The sequence below is a fragment of the Triticum urartu genome, chromosome 5A (genome assembly GCF_056163025.1).
Source record: "Triticum urartu cultivar PI428250 chromosome 5A, HENAU_Tu73, whole genome shotgun sequence".
Taxonomy (NCBI): Eukaryota; Viridiplantae; Streptophyta; class Magnoliopsida; order Poales; family Poaceae; genus Triticum; species Triticum urartu.
Genome location: NC_141877.1, coordinates 68,035,667 through 68,052,421, shown reverse-complemented (window position 1 = coordinate 68,052,421; position 16,755 = coordinate 68,035,667). Strand labels below are relative to the sequence as shown.

Sequence of the window (16,755 nt, the reverse complement as noted above, 5' to 3'; positions counted from 1 at the left end):
AATGCACCTTTGGTTGAGGGTTAGTTTTATCTTGACGGTCAGCTTTAATTAAGTTACCTTTATCGTGAGGCTATTATTGATTTGTGTTGTTACGTATAGTTTAGGCTGGATGTACTTAACGATGAATATGTTTAATAGTAGTAGAGAAAAACAAAAACTACGCTGTCGTGAGCGAAGGAATCCTATCCCTCGCTTGCTACACGGACGGCCACGATAGCGTCAACTGTCAGCCGTGCGATCCCATCGCCGTCCTCTGCTGGTCCACTCGTCTATCCCCCACGCATACTCTTCTTCCTCCGCCTCCGCCCGCCTCACCGTCGCATGCTCGCCGCCGCCGCCGTGCCGCCCCTGCCGCCGCTCCCCCGCTCGTGCGCCTCGTGGAGACGGTGGATCCCATCCACTCCTTTCTCCTCCAGGTGGGTAAAGATAATCTACTTGTCGATTAATTAATTATTAATATAAAAAAGTAGTAGCTGTGGAGACCCGTAGTTGCGTAGTCCACCTCCAAATCTCCGAAGATATTCCGCTGCCGATTACTCAATTGGTTAGGTTGGATTAATGGTGGAAGATCGGAGTAAAAGAGAACAATTTGGCCTCTCCTTCTCCCTCCTGTGTCTGACCAGCTTTGCTTGCCTTTGTGCTGCTGCGATTTCGCAGGGACGGACCTGGTTGGCGGCGGGGGACGAGTGGAGGGGCGGTGCATCCGGCGATGGCACGGCCGCCGATCCTCTCCGTTGCACTGCCGTCTGACACGGGGCGCGTGCTCAGCATCCAGTCCCACACCGTCCAGGTGCCACACCACCCTCTCTCTCCTCTGTTCATCTGCCATGATCTTGCTTAACTACCTGCATCTACGAGCAATTGGCGGCTGTATGGTACGATAGTCTGGGTTTGGGAGCAAATCAAGTGTTTTGCGGGTTCTAAGATCTCGGTGGCTAGGCCGAGAACACCAGCTGTACTCAAGTCATTTGCAAGTGCTTCATGACTGAATTATTATTTTTATTATTCAATTCATATCAGACATGCATGCGTGCCGTGCTGCTTGCATACCATCATCATGATTGTCTCCCGTTGTGTAGTGTCACCAAGTCGTGTGGTTGCTTACTGGTGAATGCAGTTGTTGTATGGCATACATATGATCATACTTGGGGATTGTTTAAGTGTACAATAATAACTGTGCACAGCATTGTTTCGGAAATCAGGAGTACTAGTAAATTACTGAAAACCTTATGTTTGATTTGATTTATTTATGTCCTCTACTCATGCTGCTTTTCCTTAATTTAGGGCTACGTTGGCAACAAATCTGCTGTCTTTCCGTTGCAACTCCTTGGTTTTGATGTGGATCCGATAAACTCTGTACAGTTTTCTAATCATACAGGTATATAATTGGGCTATTCGGTAAAATGTGCAATATGTCTGGCACGCCTAAATATTTTCCACTATGTGTTATCTCAGGATACCCAAAATTTAGAGGACAGGTTCTCAATGGCAATCAGCTGTGGGATCTTATTGAAGGACTGGAGGAAAATGAATTATTGCACTATACACATTTGTTAACAGGTGAATGACCATTACGACTTCTTCAATTTGGGATTTCCCATCCTTCATGTAAAAAGCAAGTTGATTGGTCTTCAATGGCAGACCATTAATCATCATCTCTTTTTAATCAAACATAATGCTTTATACACAAAACAACACGCTATTTGTTTATTTTGTCGAAGTAACATGCTATTTCTTGGTATTCAGGTTACATCGGCTCTGTTTCCTTTTTAAATACAGTGCTACAAGTCGTCGACAAATTACGATCGGTCAATCCTGATCTTATATACGGTAACCTTTTCTCACCTCCATTATCTATATGGTCAGTTCTGTTGTACAAAATCTTATGGGGAATTATGTCATAAACAAATTCTAAATAGAATTTGCTAATGCATGTCCACAAACGCTCTGCAGTTTGCGACCCGGTTCTAGGTGATGAAGGCAAACTATATGTTCCTCAGGATTTAGTATCTGTTTATCAGGAGAAGGTGATTTAGCCCATTTCAACTTGCTAAAGTTATCTTTTATGATATAAAAAATGCTGGGAATTACTTATTGTAAGGCTAGTTAGCATGTTACAAAAAAAAGACCCTGCAAGTTTTACTGTACTCCAGTATCCATTACTCTTCAATAAGCAAATCCATTCCCTAGACTGAAGGTTGACATTTTTTCAATAAAACAGTACATATAGGCAGCTGCATCTCCTTTCCCCTTTAGAAGTTAGTCGAACAGTCATGCGCAGTGTGTTCTGTGTTTCGTTCAATTAACTTCTCCCATTTACTCATTGAGCTATGGCATGGAAATTACATGATAGGACAGTGTAATTTCAAATGTGTTTAATGCTCATAATGCTCTGTGCTCATCGTAATGTATTCTTTTTTCTCATCAAATAATCTCCAGGTTGTCCCAGTTGCTTCAATGCTTACACCAAACCAATTTGAAGTTGAACTACTCACAGGATTAAGGTATTCATTCTATTCTTTTTGGAAAAGGAAAATGAGAGCTAATCTCTTTATTGTCATATACCCCGTCAATCCGCCATACTTCTGTTCTGTATCAGATTCCATATAAATTCAAATTTAGCACTTCCAGGAAAAAAATATACTGCTAATTTTGGCCTGAGTAGTCCAATTTTTTCTACCATTTTTTGGGTTCTATAGTTAATCTTTAACTCAAGGGGCAATGTGTGGGTTAGGGTACAATGATTTGAAATTCAGTCACAACTGGGTGACCTATATACAGGTGATACGTAAGAACTAAAGGATGGGTGGGTGGGGTGGGGTGGGATGGGGGGGCTGTAGTGGGCATTCTGTAAACTGGTATACTTCGGTGAGGGCATATGGCTTAGTTTCTGCATGAAATATCTTTTTCATGCTTATTTGACAATAACAATAAATCTATACACAGACAAAATCATTTTTTTGGTACTCTCATACATTGGTCAAATATTTGTTTTCTTTCCTATTTGAATGTGTACATGCAGAATTACCTCCGAACAAGATGGCTTGAAAGCTTGCAATACCCTGCACAGTGCTGGACCGCGGAAGGTTTGTCCCTTACAGGCTTATAAGATTGCTAGATAAACCAATAAAAGTATTGATGTGCTACACAGAGTCACTGTTGGCCCTATGACCAACTATCCTCGTTCCATGTTTCTTCATTTAAAATGCTGCTAATGCAAATATACAATTACTAATTCATGAATGTGTTTGACTGCTATCGTTCTACAGGTGATAATAACTAGTGCACTTATTGAAGACAAGCTGCTCCTCATTGGAAGTTACAAAAGAACAGAGGTAAACTTTTGATGAATTTGTTGGATTTATTATATCTATGTACATGCTATGAATGTACTAGTTGCAAATAGAAAAGTTAGTGGCTTTACAATATTATTCAACAGAAAGTTAAAGAAAAAAGGGGGATGAGAAACCATTTGATCTTACCCAAGTATCCCATGAGAATTGTGAGAAGATTAAAATATTATACAACATAGTTACCAAATTCGCTAAAAGAGGCTTCGAACCTTGATCCCGATCGATTGATCCAGACCGGGGTTTGAACTCACTCTGGTCGATCCGAATCCGTGCCTGGTTCGTCGAACTGAAGCGAAAACACAGCCCTGCAGCACATCGATGTACACAGGGAATACATGGGGCGGAGGGATGGGATTCTCCTTGGCCGTGGACGAGACAACGGTGGAAGCATAGGAGATGAGCAGGCTGCAGCGGCTGATCCTTGCTGTGAGGAAGCTGGAGTTGGAGTCGGGGTGGATGGGAAGCCAATCTTGGAAGTTGGCAGATGTGGAGGAAGGACGAGAGAAGGCTGCAGCCGTGCTGAGATGGTGGGTCGGCGCCCATGGCGCCGCAACAGCGGGACTGCGGGAGTACTACTGAATAGCAGACTGCTCGTTTTTCTTTTTTAGACTGGTCATGTGTGTGCATAGTCTAGGGTTGAGCCATGGGCTAGTTGGGCTGATTTGGCCCAACCCATGAAAGAATGTTTGTTTCCTTTAGCTTTTTATATGATTCCGTGACAAGTCCAAAACAAGTTGGGGTAGGCTAGAGGTGAAACCCATAAGATCTCGCGACCAACTCATGGTTTGGGCACATGGATAGCAAGCTTCCACGCACCCCTGTCCATAGCTAGTTCTTTGGTGATACTCCAATCCTTCAGATCTCTCTTTACGGACTCCTCCCATATCAAATTCGGTCTACTCCGACCTCTCTTGACATTCTCCGCACGCTTTAGCCGTCCGCTATGCACTGGAGCTTCTGGAGGCCTCCGCTAAATATGCCAGAACCATGTCAGACGATGTTGAGCAAGCTTCTCTTCAATTGGTGCTACCCCAACTCTATCTCGTATATCATCATTCCGGACTCGATCCTTCCTCGTGTGGCCACACATCCATCTCAACATACGCATCTCCGCCACACCTAGCTGTTGAACATGCCGTCTTTTAGTCGGCCAACACTCAGCGCCATACAACATTGCGGGTCGAATCGCCGTCCTGTAGAACTTGCCTTTAGTATGTGATTCTGTGACCTCAAAAAAAAACAATTTGATTCTGTGATCTTCTACAGTTGTTAAATAGTACTCCCTCCGTCCGGAAATACTTGTCATCAAAATGGATAAAAGAGGATGTATCTAGACGTATTTTAGTTCTAGATCCATCTCTTTTTATCCATTTTGATGACAAGTATTTTCGGACGGAGGGAGTATGTGCTTACTAGAAAAAATCTTTATTGTTTTATTATGTCTATTATACTCCCATGTTGCGAATTGGAAATAACGAATTCGCGAAGCCAGTCTCCGATTTGTGAATCGGAGATGTATACCCCATAACAATGCAATTCGTACGAGTTAGCGAATTGCGAATAGTGAACCGAACGAATCACGAATCGGGTAACTATTGCAAGCACATCGTGTGGCAAGTGGCACCTCCACATTATAGTGATGTTACTTTTTTTGGAGGAAACCAAAAGCAATCATACGTACCTGCAATCAAACATTATACTATTATTCTAGTTCCATATGGCTCCTATGCTATATAGATGTTCTACTGGGTTTTTTGGCTGGCTATAAACTGACAGGTCAATGCAGTAGGCCATCTAAGGCCTTGTACAATGGGAGATGCTTAGGGGAGGTGCTTAGAGAAATAAACCGGACGTTTCTTAAGCATCGGTGCTTATTTATACAGGATAGACGCTTAACTAAGTGTCTCTCCTGTAGAAATAGGCACCGGTGCTTCAGAAAAATCCGGTTTATTTTTCTAAGCATCTCTCTAAGCACCTCCCATTGTACAAGGCCTAAGAGCTATGATATAGTCATGTGGAATAGTAGTAATTTATACAAGGTACACTCTTGAACATTTGTCCGCCTGATGTGTAAGCCTGATCTTTGTAAAGCTCATAATCATAGGTGTACTCTAGATCTACTTCAGTGGTCTAATATTGTTACATTAACATCAGGATAGATTACAAGTAACAGCTAGGATTTACAAGTAATAGTGTGTGATTGATAGTTATGACATGTAGCATGACCAAACCTATTTGTGCAAATTGGCCTGTTTCTGATCAAATTTGTGTCCCATTTTTGGGGTGCTGTTATGGGTAAACTGATCCATTACGAACTGAATCTAACACAATGTTTACATTCATGTGTTAGCTCCGAGTAACTTTGGTTGAGTTTGAGTGAATTCATAGAACATTTAATAATTCAATAAAATGCTTTGGAAATAAACCGTCAAATATACAAATTAGTCAATTAAATTCTTAAACCCTGATCCTGTGATGAATCTATTCCAGCCTTCCAGGGATCCAGCCTCCAGCCTCCAGCCCTGTTATAATTGCTGAGTAACTTAATGGTCAGAATGCTGATTTTAAAGAGATTTACCATCTCTTCATTTTCAGGAACAACCGCCGGAACAATTTAAGATTGAGATACCCAAGATACCTGCATATTTCACGGTATGTGCGGCTGATAATAGAGGGAACTTTTCCTGTACATTGATGAATAGTAACTATATATATATATATATATATACATATATATGTATATATATATATATATATATATATGTGAATCTGTTGTTGCATGTTGGTTATTGACTTATTGTGTAGTGAACATATTGGCATAGCTTATTCCTAGATTGTAGCATTCAGTATGGACTAATTCATATTATTGCTTAATCTGTTGTAGCTTTGTTCATGTGGGATCTGTATATAATTGTCTGTTCAAACAAACAATGTCATATAACGATCCTACATTATATCAAATAAATGTTGCACAACAAAACAGTGATCAAATCCAAGGAGAGGCAATTTTATTGTTTATGGCCCGCTGTTTCTATCTCAGGTTTACCTTGTGCAGCTTTGATTTTGGCCAAGTTGTATGATACATGACCATATTTTTTGAACCTCAATGGAGCTAGCTGTGAAGTTAAAAAAAATATCAACATTCAAACATTAGTCAGTTGCGTGTTTCCTGACTAAATGAAGAATAACTGTACGAATTGTTTTATTTCTCTTGGCTGATTAGAAAGTAGATTGTAGAACTAGAATCTCAGCAAGGTGCCTTTTAGCTGTGTGCTTGTGGACTATGTCTTCGGATGGTGAAGGAGAAATGGGCCACACATGTTTACACTTGTGCGCTAGTCATGCACGTCCTGACGTTATGCACGTTCTGCTCTTGTCCTAGTCTTTAGGATCTAGCTCATGGATAGTTGGTTAGTTAGCTAGCCAATGGGACTCTTCCCTACGTATGTGTATATTTATACGCCTCCAATCAATAAAAGATAATTGTGTGGCAAATCTCCTTCCTGTCTTACATGGTATCAGCCTTCTGTTTCTAAACACCCACGATCCCTGCTCCACAGCTTCCACTCCCCACCTCCATGGACTCCTCCTCCGTCTACTCTGGCGGCGGCGGAAATCCGTTCACCGGACCTTTTGCCTCCTCCATCCACCAGGTTCCTATCTGGCAACACATCCCCGTCGTCCTCAATCTCCAGGTGTCAAACCACACGGTATAGCACTCGCTGTTAATGACTATATTCTGCACCTACACCCTCCTCAACCACATCGACTGACATTGTCATTGCCCGCCAACGCCTCGACGACCCCAACTGGACTGTGATTGGCTCATGCATTGTCAATTGGGTCTACACCACAGTCTCGCCGGAGATACTCGCGATCATCATCAAGCCGGACGAGATGGCGCACTTCGTGTGACTCGCGATCCACAATCTATTCCTCGGGAATTGAGCTCACAACGCCCTTTATGCACTCCACATGAGTTCTACAATTTGAACCAAGGTGATCTTTCAATTACAGCTTATTGCAGCATGCTCAAACAATTGACGGACACCCTTCAGGACGTTGGCTATCCCATTACCGACGAAGGGCTCGTCCTCAACGCCTTTCGCGGCCTCAAATCGGACTTCAGCCAGTCCATGAAGAGCATGTCGATCCACGGCCTGCCGACGTTCCTGAATTGTCGCTCCTTCCTTGAGCAAGAGGAGCGCTGGATCGCCCACACCGCCACCATGGAGGCCAACACCGCCTTGCTCGCTCCAACAGCGACGGTGGCCGCGGCTCTGGCCCAGCAGCAGCAGGGGAGGTGTCGCTGTTGTTGGGGCCTGCTGCTGCTTGCCGTTGGAGTGAGCGAGCAGAGTGGTGTTGGCCTTCATGGCGGCGGTGTGGGCGATCCGGTGCTCCTCTTGCTCAAGTAAGGAGGGACAATTCAGGAATTTTAGGTCGTGGATCGACATGCTCGACACTTATGGGCTGAAGTCCGCTTTTGAGATCATGAAAGATGTCGAGGACGAGCCCTTCGTTGGTAATGGGATACCCGATGTCCTGGAGTGTGTCCACCAATTGTTTGAGTCGGCTGCAATAAGCGGTAATTGAAAGAGCGCCTTGATACAAATTGGGGAACTCATGAAGTGTGTAGCAGTCGCGGTGAGCTCTATTCCCGAGGAATAGATTGTGGATTGCAAGCCACACGAAGTGTGTCGTCGTCCGGTCAATGATCATGAGTATCTTTGACAAGACAGTGGTTTAGACCCAATTGACAATGCATGAGTCAATCATTGTCCAGTCGGGGTCGTCGAGGTTCTGGCGGGCCGTCCATGGACACGGGGAGCGTAAGCTGTGGAGCAGGGGTCATGGGTGTTTAGAAACAGAAGGCTGATACCATGTAAGACAGGAATGAGATTTGCCACACAATTATCTTCACTGATCGGAGGCGTATAAGTATACACATGCGTAGGATAGAGTCCCATTGGCTAGCTAACTAACCAACTATCCATGAGCTAGATCCCGAGGGCAACTCCAACGCATGGACACATTTCGTCCGTTTTTGTCCGTTTGGGTCCGCGTGGGCAGAAATGACAGCCCAACACGCGGACGTAAATCCATTTTGTCTGTCTGCTGTCTGCGTGGACGCAAATCCGCCCAAATTATTTGGGCCAGGTTTGCATCCACACAGGCACCAGACGGATGTGTTGCGCGTCCGCTCGGTGTTCGGCTCGGCCCCACGTGTCAACCACCCAACCACCCCCGCTGGTTCTTTTAAATGCACGCGTGCCAGGGACCGGGGGGGGGGGGGACCGCGCCCACTCTGCCCCAGCCATAGCCATAGCCACCGTCCACCATGACGTGGAAGCGCATGCCCAGAGCCCATGACCACGAGGCGGTCTCCTCGAGGCGGCACCGCGTGGTGACCTTCACCTTGACGCCGCAGGGGGCTGTGCCATTGGCGCGCGACCGCATCTATGTGCCTGTCGACTGGTGCCGGCATTACTGGGAGAACGCCATCCCTGTGCCATGGCCGGACGTGAACCTGCCGCATGGATGGTATTTGAACCCGGAATAGGGTTCTAGTGCCGGTCACAAGTTGCACGCGGGAGGTGGAGATCCGCTGCCATCGCACTCAGCTCGCGGTCGACCTCCGCGACAACCCGCTGTTTGTGGTAGACTCCACGCACTGGGACACATGGTTCACCGATGAGCACGACTAGCACTGCCAGCGCCCTGTGCCCCGCGCGCACGCGCTCCAGCACCACAACCAGCAGGGGAGGAGGATGACGACAGGGCCTATAGGAAGGACATCGAAGACTCCGAGCTTGAGGAACTCGCCGGGTGGCTTGGCCTGCCACTGGCGCTGGCTGAATCGGCCCGAGTGCAGGTCGCCGCGCCCCTGCCTACGCTTGAGCCAGAACATGAGCTGTGGCCGCTAGTGGGGCACTTGTCGTCGTGGACGTCTACGTTCCCATGCACGCGCGAGTTGGTGCGGTGCACGCCCGAGTGGGTGGGCGCGGAGCAGCAGGAGGAGGTGCCCGCTGCGCCACCGCAGCAACTGGCACTGGTGGTAGTGCCGTGGCTGTATCCATGGCCAGCACCGGTCAACATCGACCTCACCGACGAGGACAACGACGACGGACACTAGATCTAGGTTTTACTTATGTTTTTAACTTTTAATTAATGTACAGACGGACTTTTGGCGGCAATATATTTTTAATTTGAAAATTGGTCCAAAATCAGAAATGCATCCCGGCGTCCTGGGCGCACCTATGGGCCAGCGAACACGGCCGGACTTTGGTGTCCGCCTGGCCGACCCAAACAGACAAAAAACGGGCACTTTGTGTGTCCGTTTGGGTTTGGGTTCATGCGTTGGAGTTGCCCTAAAGACTAGGACAAGAGCAAAACGTCAGGACGTCCATGACTAGTGTACAAGTGTACACATGTGCTAACACCAATAACTGTCGAATGAGGTGGTATAGAAATGGAGTAAGCAAGTGACATGTCTCTGTTTCCCTTTACACACTCTGCACTGCAAAGCTTGGTGTTTTTAGCATTGCTACCTGTGAATATGTCATCAATTATTTCAGTTATTGTATAATTCTGCTGCCTCCATAATGTTGTAGGGGACCGGAGATTTAACAACTGCTCTTCTACTAGGATGGAGCAATGTATGTCCCAGAGAAAGTTCATTGTTGTTGTGGAATGGTCTTTTTATGATTATTCCATTTTTAACTCATGCTTGCTTTGATGCAATTTTCAGAAATACCCTGATAACCTTGAGAAAGCGGCGGAACTGGCAGTATCCAGTTTGCAGGTATCTTGTCCATGCCTCTATTCAACATTATCTAACTTTTAGGTCTTGAGCGCTGTTCTTATCAGCATTATGTGTTAGCAACCCTGTGTTACGTGTTTCATGGATTTTGGTGACATAAAACTAGATCTAGGAAAGGTATTTGAATTTACATTTTGGCCCTAGTTCTCACTTGCTAGTGAATTTATTGTCTACGGCAACTATCACATCGACCATGTTTAAATCTGGTTGAGTTTAGGTGTCATTCTAAGCTCCGTGCTCTTGCAGAAGTTAAAATGTAATGGCAAGCCAGCTTGGTACCCTTTTTGCTTGCCTAGGGCTTTACTTTGTGATATTGTCGATAGGAGTATATGCTTATTTGATGTTCACTTAGCATGCATTACTTCAGAATCTTAACATATACAGAAACTTCTGCAGGCACTCCTAAGAAGGACAGTTGAAGACTATAAAAGAGCAGGCTTTGACCCATCAAGCAGCAGCTTAGAGATCCGATTAATACAAAGCCAGGATGAGATCAGAAACCCGCAGGTTACGTGCAACGCCGTGAAGTATAAATGATCCCGTAGTAATTCTGACAAGCATCACCACAAAATTGAGGCCGTCAAACTGTTATAAGGAGGAATGGTTGTAAACAAATGTTGGTCTCCTCGAAGCATGCCAAGATCGTCACTGTCAACATGCACCGCATATCAACACGGTTTCTGGCTTCAGTTTTGGGAAAGCCATTTCTAGCTCGCCTTAGGTTCAAACCCGTAAAGGATCCAAATTAGGGAAAACAACAATATGCCATCATGCTTTTGATATAATCTGTCACTTTTATTTGTGGCCGTGAGAATGAATTGTACAGAAGGTTTAGTTGCATCTTTGAAGCTTTGTTGTGTTGGTGTTACAATGATTAAACAGCATCTTATTGATGTGTTCTGTACCTACTCTTCTTTATTAAATTATTATGTGTAAACTCATTGGTGAATATTCAAGGAATGATCCACACAGCAACTTGCACCATTGTTGATTCAAATATTTCATTCCCCTTGAACATGTTTATATTACCACAGAAAATAGTAAAGCAGCAGGTATATTATTTTTCATTTGTATATATTTCCTGGGGTTTCAAACCACAAAGGTCGTGTTTATTCACATGAACAAGGGATGAGAAGCAACAACAAAACTTTTCCTGAAAAAAGAAGAGTAGAATAAACCCGAGTGTGTTTTGGGACATGTGAGGTTGATCCTCCCATAATCAGAATTCAGCTGCCCAAATGATATTTGCTGTTGATATACCGTTTGAGACGTACTCCCTCCTTCCATAATATAAGACCGTTTTGCAAGCTAAAACAACTTGCAAAACGTCCTTATATTATGGTACGGAGGAGTAGTTTCTTTTGCCAGAACCAATTCGGTTCTTGCAAGCTTCTTATATAAATATAAATCTTACTTACGGAGGAGTAGTTTCTTTTGCCAGAACCAATTCGGTTCTTGCAAGCTTCTTATATAAATCTTACTTGCGAAACGGATCAGTTTGAGAAAAGAATGACTTAGTGAAAACTAAAAACAAGGATAAAGGTCCCTTCTTGAAAAAACATCACAATCCTTAAAAATAAATATGTTTGGTCGTTTGACACGTAAGATTAACAATACATATGGATTTTCTTATTTGAAGTATTCTTGCATTAGATTTCATAGAAAAAAAACACCGCAAGCTTAAAGATACTCATATGTTTTCCTCTGATAATCAAACATGAAAAATCCATGAAACACTCTTAAAGAAAAGGCCGACTATGCGTCAGCCGGCTGATCCCCGCACGGATTGGCTGTCTTGCTAGCCACTTGATGCGATTCATTGAGATGCTTCTCAACCCTATGATTACTCGCAAGTTCTTTCCTTTGAGTACATACAGAGACGTCGGGCACTCCTTTCATGCATCGCGCGAGCATCCGGGCCCTCACAAGACTTGTTTGTTACTCCCTCTGTTCCTTTATATAAGGTGTATTTCTTTTTTGATAAAATTCCAGAATGTAAGGTGTATTTCTTCTAATTTCTCATAATTCCCTTGTTAGCCCTCCAGAAATATGGAAAGTATCTCTCTGATGATTGTCTATATCTCTCCTTATAGCAAAAGAAGGAAACTATCTATCTGCCAATTGCATGTATCTCTTACTTTCCTAAAGTTATTGATTTATTTGCCACTACCCAATAAATTGGCCAAGGGTAATTTTGTCCTAACATGTCTATAATTATGTGCCTTGGTCACCGTGCCAAAAATAACACACCTTACATAAAGGAACGGAGGGAGTATTATGTTGGTTAGCATCTTTTTAGGGAAAGCCACCTGGTGCATTTTATTGATTGAATCGGAGATACATCATATACAAGCAAGAGAAGAGAAAATTAAGCGGATCATCGACCCATGTACATGCTTTAGAAGATAAAGAGAAACAGACTAATCTATTGTACTGTTCCATGCTATTATATTATCAATCTTGTATGCTTTATATGTTATTTTATATCATTTTTATAGACTAACCTATTAACTTAGTGCCTAGTGTTAGTTTCTGTTTTTTTGCCCATTTCTTTGTTTCGCAAAAAAACCAAATCAAATGAAGTACGAACACAAAAAAATTACGGTGATTTTTCTGAACCAAGAGAGACCCTAGAAAGCTTCGGGGAGGCACCAGATGGTGATCGAGGGGGCCACAAGATCAGGTGACGCGCCCCTAGTGGGGCCACCATGGCTTTGTTTGCCCTAATTCCAACTCTATAAATTCACAAGTATCCAAAAACTCTCAAAGCGAGACCCGAAACAATTCTTCCACCGCCGCAAGCCTCTGTTCTTCCACGATCCCATCTAGAGGCCTTTTTCGGTACTCTGTCGGAGGGGGAAACCATTGGGGACGCAATCTTCTTCAACCTTGCTTCCTCCATGACGATGTGAGTAGTTCCTTCAGGACCTACGGGCCCATAGCACTAGCTCGATGTCTCTCTCTCTTGCGCTCTCTCTCTTACCCTATCTCTCTCGCTCTCTTTGATCTTCAATACAATGATCTTTTCGGAGATCTATTCAATGTAATTCTCGCGATGTGTTTATTGCGATTCGATGAATTATGGATTTATGATCAAATTATTCATTGAAAGTATTTGGATCTTTTTGAGATCTATTTATGTGTGATTTTATATATATGTATGCTTTCTGATCTATGAGTTTTCTTTGGCCAAGTTGATGGGTAGAACTTCGGAGGAAGTGATGCATAGTAGTGGGTTCACTCTTGCGGTGTCCTTACTCTGTGACAGGAGGGGTTGCAAGGCACGTATTGTATTGTTGCTACTAAGGATAAAACAACGGGACCGCCGTACGCTCGCTGGAATCATAATCCTAACTATGTGCAATTCTGTCAATTGCCCAACAGTAATTTGTTTACCCACTGATGCTATGATTATGAGAGATGCCTCCAATGAACCTATGGGCCCCGGGTCCATTCTCCATTATTACTAAAAACCGAAAATTGCTTGCTATTTTTATTTTCTTTTATTTATACACCTATCACTACGAGAATTGATCCTGCAATTGGCGAGAACAAGGGGATCGACAACCCTCTTGCCTTTGTTGGGTGCAAGCATTTGCTTTGTGCGTGCGTGTGTGTGTGTGCATGTGTGTGTGTGTGTGTGCAGGTACCGTTTATGTTGTTTTTGTGGTGTCTCCTATTGGTCCGATAAACCTTGGTTCTTCACTAAGGAAATACTATCTACTACTATACTACATCACCCTTCCTCTTTGGGGAATCCTAACACTATCACAAGTAGCGAAAGAATTTCTGGCGCCATTGCCGGGGAGGCTTCACCAAACAATCCAGGTTCCTTCGCACACATTTATCATTTGCTTGCCATTTGCCTTTTATTTGCATTCTCCTTTTCACCTCATTCCTCCTCTAGAAAACCTAAAAATACCAAAAATATCTTGTGTTGCTATCTTGGCTTGTTATTATGGCTAGTTATTCACTCATTGCTTCCACTCCCGCAAATGAAGTACTTAATTTTAAACGATGGGATGAAGAAAGTTTGAAATATGCTTAGTATAGGATTTCTGATGCTCAAAATAGATCAACTTGTATGCAATCCACCACTGTCCTTCTCCGAAATTTTATATGGGTGTTACTACTTGGTATTGTTTTGTGCTTTACACTATTATTGGAGGAAACTTTTTGAGTAGTCACCCTTTGGATGCCTTTAATGCTATGGGTAATTTAGTGGGATCACCACCTATTATTATCAATGAAACAACGTTAACTTTGGAACACATTATGCGAAGGTTAGATGTTACTGAAACAAAATGCCAAATATTGAACACATTGAAAATTTGGATAAAAAGGTGCATAACCAAGTAACTAAATTTGGATCCATGGTGGGAACCACTTTAAAAATTGCTTAAGGATAGAGAACCAATCACCAATAGAGTAGAACAAAGTCCCTCTATAATTGATAAATTGGAAGAGTTCATTAATAACTTGGCTATGCCTTTTTCTTCCATTAAAACTAGTGAAGGACCTCCCATGAACAAGACTTTGAATCTTATGTATGTTCCTAAAACTAATAAGGGTGCTTCCTCTAGGAAGGAGAAAGGAGATTTAAGATGATTAGTGTTCACCCCAATTTCATCAATGCAAAACAGGAACTTATATTCGACACTCGATTCTTTGATTTTGTGCCTAGGAGTGTTATGATTAATGATATGCTTGCTAAACCTCCTAACAAATCACATTGCATAATTGAGGAATTGGACAAAGATGACAATACGTGATGCTATGCACTATGCCTAGCTAGGGGCATTAAACAATAGCGCTTGTTGGGAGGCAACCCAATAGTTATCATTTATCTTTATTTTTTTTTTGTGTCGACATGATTATTGCTACTTTAGTGATTATGTTTTACATTTTATTTTGATTTTTGTGCCAAGTTAAGCCTTTAGGTTGATGTGGATGATTGTTTATTTGGTTCTGTGCAAAAACAGAAAGTTTAGCTTCCAGTGCATGAATTGTTTATCTGTATTGGAAAGTGATCAATTCCTGAAACTTTTACACATTACTTCTATGCAAATTTTATGTTTCCTAAATTTTCAGAATTTTTGGAGCTACATAAGTATGACTAAATATTGCATCATTATGTACTGTTCTGTTTTAGACATATTCTATTTTTTATTGCATAGTATGCTTATTTTAAATTAAAGTTTCTAGATTGTATCAGGGGTATAAGTCATGGATATGATAGAATACAGTAGGTATCATATAAGAACAATTATGATTCGATCTTTGACAATAACTAAGTAATGATTTATTTTATTGTACTAATGGATCTCACAAGGTTTTGTTGAGTTTTCTGTGGCCGAAGTTTTCAAGTTTTGGGTGAGACAATGATGGAAGATAGAATAAGGAGCGGTAAGAGCCTAAGCTTGGGATCCAAGGTAATATTGAAGAAAGACCCAAGCTTCTAAGCTTGGGGATGCCCTGTAAGGCTTCCCCTCTTTCGTCTTCGATCTATCGATAGTATTACTTGGAGCTATATTTTTATTCGTCACATGATATGTGTTTGGCTTGGAGTGTCATGTGTTTTTGTGTTTATTTGTTTGCTTGTTTCCACAATCATTGTTTCCTGATCGCACCAATTATGAGAGACACATACTCATCACAATTTATAGAATGCTCATTGAACTTCACTTATATATTTTGAGTTGAGGCAATTGCTCATGGTCTTCACTTATATCTTTTGAGCATAACGAGAAATATTTATAGAAATCATCTGCACTCTCTTGCTTCACTTATATCTTTTTGAGAGTTAAATACTAGTGGTAATTTGCATGAGTTATATGTTTGGTCCAAAAATAATCTGTATACAAGGATGGTATAATAAAAACTTGCATGTAGATCACTGAATGTGGTGTGGTTGATAAACGATATTGGGGTTATAATATGAAGGTTTACTAGTTAATAATCATGGTCTAGTAAAAATATCGATGTTAAGGTTTGTGAATTCCCACTCATTAAAGTGTCGGTTATGGCATGGCTAGGAAGTTGGAGCATAATTTATCCTTGATTGACATCCCTTGTGTTCTCTAGATCGGGCGCGCGCGATGGTTAACTCCTCCCAACCTCCCTCCTAGGGGCATGTGAGTAGTACTTTGCTTCGAGGGTTTCTAGGCTTTCACAATAAATACTTAAGTTCTTTATGACTAATGTGGGTTTTTGGACTATAAGTACTTCCACCTATCCATATTTTGCTAGCCTCTTCGCTACCATGCATTCCCCGTTCTCACCTCGAGACTTGGTGCAAACTTCGTCGGTGCATTCAAATCTCGTGAAATGACTCACTCTTTCACACATAAGCCTTATTATATCTTTCCTGAAAACAACCACCATACCCACCTATTATGGCATTTTCATATCCATTATGAGATATATTTCCATCCAACTTACACCTTTACTATTCACATGACTTGAGCATTCATTGCCATATTGCTTTGCATGATCATATAGGGCATACATGATATTTTGTAGCAAAGCCATCGTTCATCAATTGGTATACATGTTATGCTAGATCATTGCACATCCTGGTAC

At 42.5% G+C, this 16,755-nt stretch overlaps 1 protein-coding gene across 2 annotated transcripts; it reads left to right on the top strand.

Annotated features, from left to right (window-relative positions):
• Positions 1-240: 240 nt before the first annotated feature.
• On the top strand, positions 241-11,129 carry SOS4 (pfkB-like carbohydrate kinase family protein). 2 transcript variants are annotated; one of them, XM_048672423.2, is made up of 13 exons: positions 241-416; positions 658-790; positions 1,285-1,378; positions 1,456-1,560; positions 1,747-1,830; positions 1,954-2,027; positions 2,440-2,504; positions 3,023-3,086; positions 3,270-3,335; positions 5,949-6,005; positions 9,965-10,009; positions 10,102-10,155; positions 10,570-11,129. In XM_048672423.2, the coding sequence occupies exons 1-13, from the start codon at positions 322-324 to the stop codon at positions 10,708-10,710; spliced, it is 1,077 nt and encodes a 358-aa protein (XP_048528380.1). In that variant the 5' UTR covers positions 241-321; the 3' UTR covers positions 10,711-11,129. The 2 variants fall into 2 exon arrangements, with proteins under 2 accessions (XP_048528380.1, XP_048528381.1); XM_048672424.2 differs by lacking the exon at positions 5,949-6,005.
• The last annotated feature ends 5,626 nt before the right edge of the window (positions 11,130-16,755 follow it).